This window comes from Rutilus rutilus (genome assembly GCF_951802725.1).
Source record: "Rutilus rutilus genome assembly, chromosome: 12".
Classification (NCBI taxonomy): domain Eukaryota; kingdom Metazoa; phylum Chordata; class Actinopteri; order Cypriniformes; family Leuciscidae; genus Rutilus; species Rutilus rutilus.
Genome location: NC_140217.1, coordinates 37,291,183 through 37,297,204, shown reverse-complemented (window position 1 = coordinate 37,297,204; position 6,022 = coordinate 37,291,183). Strand labels below are relative to the sequence as shown.

The 6,022-nt window shown below is 38.4% G+C and overlaps 1 protein-coding gene across 1 annotated transcript; it reads left to right on the top strand.

Annotated features, from left to right (window-relative positions):
• The first annotated feature begins 234 nt into the window (after window positions 1-234).
• On the top strand, window positions 235-5,779 carry fam83c (family with sequence similarity 83 member C). Its single transcript, XM_084426412.1, has 4 exons — window positions 235-915; window positions 1,830-1,997; window positions 2,986-3,110; window positions 4,574-5,779. The coding sequence occupies exons 1-4, from the start codon at window positions 418-420 to the stop codon at window positions 5,535-5,537; spliced, it is 1,755 nt and encodes a 584-aa protein (XP_084282538.1). The 5' UTR covers window positions 235-417; the 3' UTR covers window positions 5,538-5,779.
• Window positions 5,780-6,022: the final 243 nt, after the last annotated feature.

The following is a 6,022-nucleotide window of genomic DNA, read 5'->3' as shown; positions in this document are numbered from 1 at the left end:
AATTTATTTTCGCACAAAATCTGTTGTTCCATCAATGTTCAAATCAAACATATATATTTTTTTCCTGCAATCATATACTATGGCAGTAGTGAAAAGCACATGTTTCTTAAGTTGTGCCTGTAGCCCCGTTGTACCCTATATGTTGAAACGGCCTGCCATAGTTTTCTTTCCACATGACGTCAGAGGAGGTGGAGCATCTGATTGGACGAGGCAGCCGCAGGTGAGCGCGCAGGTGGAGCGCAGCGTTGAGTTTCCCAGTAGCTCACAACAATACGCGGAGAGGCCTCTGGGAATAACGCACTCCAACTACCATGACTTCAAACACGGTCAGCTTTGGAATACACCAGCTTTAATAACCGAATGTTCGCTTGAACTTTTGTGAACCCCAGATTACTTGGAGAAACATAAGTCGTGGAAATGATGAGTTCCGAGGCTTTGCGTCCGACCGCGAACCCTGCGCGTAAAGGGAAGCTCGCCACCAGAGTGGAAGATGTGAAGAACCCCTGGAGACACGGATCAACACTCGAGCTCAGCCACAATGAAGCCGCGCGGCTCGCCACCGACGCGCTGTTGGAACAGGGCGAGAAGGAGTATAAAAAAGTCTTGCATGACGAAAGAGAACTGAGCTTTCTGTCCTCGCTGGAAATACGTTATATCACCGAAAATGTGGACAAAAGTAGTGGCGTGGACAGCGGGACTAATGGAGTGGACATGGAGGAAGGGGACACGGTGTCCGAGCTCACTTCAGGGACTTATTTCCCCATGATGTCCGACGATGAGCCTCCAATGTTGGAGCTGGGCTGGCCTGAGCTTTCCAACCGATGTGGACCCACTGAAGCGAAGATATACTTTCAGAGGGACAAGTCGCAAAATGTCAAAGATCTAATTCGGTCACTTATTAGTAAAGCCAAGAAGGTAAGAACAACATAAACCCACTTATACCATAGAAAAAATGTACAAAACATTGTTCCAATGCCATTTCCATACTTGCGGTTTACAAATATGTTTTCCACGAAACTTGCATTTCTTTGTGCGTGACGTCACACGTAAACAAGATACTTTTTAAGTCAGCTTTCAGATAGTTTTCATTTGGAATTTGTTTAAATTTTACGTACCACATAATGTGCCTAAGGAATAATTAGACTGACTCTGACCCCCCAAAAGTATTTTTGCTGCACATAATCATGTATGAATGTTATCGGTTTAAAATAAATGCTGTTTTGATATTTGTATTACAAGACAGCACAAGCAGACATTCCAAACAAAATATTTCACAATTTTTTTTTTTTTTTTAAACAGTACTGTTCAAATGCACTTCATAAATCCACTGAAAATCACCTTAACCGCAGTAAAATTAAAAGTCGTTAAAGACATGCCTCATGAAAGTTTGTTCTGAGAAAAACTTGTCATTTAGTTTGATGTTTTCTTTATCTAATGGAGGCAACATTTAGGCATGTATAAGTGTGACTTAAAGCCATAGTTTACCCAAAAATGAAAATGCTGTCATCATTTACTCACCCTTATGTTGTTCCAAACCGGTATGAGTTTTGTTTCTTCTGTTCAACACAAAAGAAACTCATACAGGTTTGTAACAACTTGAGGGTGAGTAAATGATGACAGAATTTACATCTTTGTGTGTACTATCCCTTTAAATGTCCAAATGCGTAAAAATTGTTACATTAAACATTATGAGCAACTTGACTGCTAAATTGCTTGATCATTATCATTAACATTGTCATCACAGAAAACACCTCAAGATCAGTGATGTACATTTTAAAGATTGTGGTTTATTGTAATGCATGTCCTAACAACTTTTCTTTGCAACACAGGTTATCGCAGTAGTCATGGATATTTTTACAGACGTGGACCTGTTCTGTGATTTAGTGGAGGCCTCCAACAAGCGCAGGGTTCCTGTGTATGTTCTACTGGACGAGAAGAATCTCTCCCATTTCTTGAACATGTGCTCTGAACTAGACATCCAGAATTCACACTTGAGTGTAAGTCAAACACTGACGCACTCATAGAAAATGCATTTTGTGTGGCCCAGCTCATGAGTTCTTATCCCTGCACATAATAAGAGGTTTTCTATGAGATGGGTGTTCTCAGTTTTATGAATACATCTGTCAGTCAACAGAATAACATAAGTCTTATAGGCCTACGTAAGTTGCCTTAAATAAGTCCATTAGGTCATTCCGACAAAAAGCTAAATATTTTATGTTGTTTCAAAAGCATTTTTGTCAAAACAAAGCAGCTTTTATTCAACTTTAACAAACGGAATATTGTGAAATATTATTATAATTTTAAAATAACTGTTTTCTATTCTATGAATATATTGTAAAATGTAATTTATTCCTGCGATCAAAGCTGAATTTTCAGCATCATTACTCCAGTCTTCAGTGTCACATGATTCTTCAGAAATCATTGTAATATGATGATTTGCTGCTCAAGAAACATTTTAGATGATTGTCAATGTTGAAAACAGTTGTGTACATTTTTTTTTCATGATTCTTTGATAAATAGAAGTTCAATAGAACAGCATTTATTTGAAATAGAAAGCTTTTGTAACATTATACACGACTGTTCAAAAGTAAAGAAATTAATACTTTTATTCAGCAAGAATGCATTAAATTGATGAAAAGTGACAGTAAAGACATTTATAATGTTACAAAAGCTTTCTATTTCAGATCAATTCTGTTCTTTTGAACTTTCTATTGATCAAATAATCCTGAAAAACTGTTTTCAACATTGACAATAATAAGAAATTATTAATATTACATAATATTACTGTTTTTACAATATTTTGGATCAAATAAATGCGACCATTTAAAAAACGTAAAACATTTTTTATAAAAATCTTTCCGATCCCAAGCTTTTAAACGGCAGTGTAGGAAAACCAGAACTCAAATTCAAATTTTATGCAAAATATACCCATGTTTTTTAATCAACTGATTATTTAACATTTATGTAATGCTGCTTTTTTTCCAGAATATGCGTATAAGAAGTGTATGTGGAGACACGTACTGCACCAAAAGTGGGAAGAAATTCACCGGCCAGGTTCAAGAGAAATTCATGATCATTGACTGTGAGGAAGTCATAGCTGGATCCTATAGGTATGTTAATCACGCCATATGTGTTTGTCCAAGCATTGTGTAATATAGTTTTAAAAAATGCATTATATAATCATAATTTTAACCAAATATCATAATTGCTACAGTGATATTTACTACTGTAAGTCTTATTAATTGAATGAAATCCTTTAAATGATGGCACTTTAAGAATCGTTTTGTTTAAATGTTTCTTTGATGACAGTGGTAAAATAATACCACATCATCTATAAAGGGCTGTACCAGTGATTTGATATAAGATACAATAATTAACAGAATTAGTTAGTGTTTAGTGTGCGACATGCTACACTAACATGCAGGTTAGCAGGTACAACATGTCACAGCACGAGTTTTGAAAGCCAACTATGCAAGAAGCAACTCGAAATTTTTCAGTTGCATTGAATTATTCACGTTGAAATACCCATCAGTCCAGGCTTATCTCATTTCAGTCATATCACTCTGTATTATGTAAAGCATTTAAGCGCATGGCAGCATTTTGGCAGGGAGATGACAGGACGTGCACCTCATGTGCTTGAGCAGCTTAGCAATGAAAACATGATGATTCTGCATTTCTCCGGCACAGTGTTAGCATTGGCATTAGCCATCAGCTTCCAAGCCTCAGTGAATCATTTAGTGGATTATTTTTTAGTGAAACTGATGAATTACAAAGGCAATATGTTGTTTTAAAAAAATATTTGGGAGCTGAGACCCCAACAGTCTTGCATGGATTATGTCTAAATGGCTAATCTGCTCCTCAGTTATGATGATTAGGAATGAGTTTGTATAGGAGTTGTCTTGTTATGTCAGGGTTAGTGCGACTGATAGCGGCCTGTGTGTTATTAGTGTGGATAGTGGGTGAGGCTTTGCCCATATAATAGACAACAGGGAGTTTTGTTTGAATAGAAGTGCATACAGTTTAAAGGGAAATTGCTTGCAAACATAGTTTTGAGAAACTAACGATTTAGAAGTTTTAGGACTTTTGTAACAGAGATTGTATGCATGCTGTCTTTTGTGCTCTTTTAACCTACAAACCGGAACGATGATCTAATGTAATGCTTATCACATGCTCTTTTATGTCAGTATCATGCAAGACATTTGAGTAATGCCACAAACAGATGGTTAGCTTAAACGCAGTTAAACACTTGTTAGCATAAGTCACCTGAACCATCCATAAAACTGTAATTGAGGATTCAGTTTGAACCTTTTCACCCAGGCTGGATGGAATCTTTGGACCTCATTTATGAAACCCAAGCAGAACAAATTTCTGTGTGAAATTGAAAGCATTCAGTGCGAAAACAATTTATGCAAAAAATGATTTTCTCAAGAGCTTTATGGAAATTCATTCTGCTCATGTTTCATGAATGAATCCCTTTGTGTTGGTGGGACGTTTGTTTTATAGTCTTAATTTTCTATAAAATGTGCATTTGTTCCAAGAACAATTTCAGGTTATGCTCTTTTTTCCCCTCTAGCTTTACGTGGCTTTCCGCTCAGGTCCATAGCAACATGCTAATGCACTTCTCCGGCCAAGTTACGGACTGCTTTGATCGGGAATTCCGCTGTATGTATGCAGATTCCCAAATAATAGACCGTTTCCACAATCCAGATGAAGACGAGCTGCCCGGTTACTCTTACACCGTGCCGGCCCCAATCTTTGGGTTGGACTTCCTTGCAGACTACGGCAGCAAGGAGCGAGTGTATTCTGAGAACTCTAGCAGCCAATCCAGTGGTAGCGTTTCCAGCATCAAAGCTGCTCCTCCAGGCATGAAACATGTTTACAAAGTCACGCATGACAAGAAGAACCCGGACAACTTGCAAAAGACTCCTGACAGGAAAGGAGTCACGAGTTCAGTGCTTCAAATGCCACCGGGAACCCACGTAGGAAGAGGTTCTCCTAACGACAACCGCCAAAATCCGACGGTTGAACGCCCTTCCTTAGTTCAGTCCGCTGGAGCGGAATGGGCCAAAGTCGGAGCCGCAGAATACCTACGCACAAACATTGCTGCACAGCCATCCAAGATCCAGTCTTTAGGTCTCTACAGTTCTCCAAAACCTCCTTCACCAACTCAACAATCTCCAGCCGACAACAGGATTTCCCCCAAACATCGACTCCCCGCCCCTTTCCTCAGTAAGTTCACTGATTTGTTCAGCATAAAGGACAAGGACTCTCACGTCCTCCAGAAGAAGCCTTCTCATTCCTCTCCGTTTGGCGGGCCAGATCTTTCTCAGAACGAACCAGAGAGCGAGCAAGTTCCTCCTCCACCAGGACCCATGCCAACGGACTGGATTGGCCCAGAGAAAGGGATACATCGGCGGGACGAGAAACGCATGACGTTAGGTCACAGCAAATTGGACCTTGTCAACCATTACAACAAGTTGAACAAATCCAAGCAGGTATACAGTCGCTTTGAGCTAAAGAACAACATGCCTCATTAATGCTGGGCCTGATCGATCATTCTTTCTTGGAGTGAGGTTGTTGCTCATTTTGTACACAAGACTAAAAAAAAAAATCAACCAGGAGTGAAAGGCGAGATGTGTGTGTTTTGAGTGAATTTGTATTTTTAATGAAAATTAAGTACTTTGTACTAATGCTGCTTTCAAGTTCTTCTGGGAAGTTCCTATAAATTGTAATCGCGACACGAAGTGATTTTGGTCATAATAAACTGTATGCAATGGGGGATTGCATATCTTTCTTGAAGACAAGAAGCTGCAGTGCTAGTGCAACAGCATAATAGCATGAAGGGTTAATTAATTGCATGTTTACATAAAAAATGTATATTAACTTATGTATATTATTCATTTAATATAAATGTACACACACACATTTATAGACATATATACTGAAAGTTTTTTTAAAGTGACATGAAGTATGATAACATACTCAAATTTGTCCTCTGCTATGTAAATGTATACACACACAC

Excerpts from the sequence above, each read along its gene's own strand:
- fam83c (XM_084426412.1), top strand. The coding sequence starts at position 418 with ATGATGAGTTCCGAGGCTTTGCGTCCGACCGCGAACCCTGCGCGTAAA. Across the intron at positions 1,998-2,985 it reads TCCAGAATTCACACTTGAGT|AATATGCGTATAAGAAGTGT; the intron begins GTAAGTCAAACA and ends CTTTTTTTCCAG. Across the intron at positions 3,111-4,573 it reads GTCATAGCTGGATCCTATAG|CTTTACGTGGCTTTCCGCTC; the intron begins GTATGTTAATCA and ends TTTCCCCTCTAG.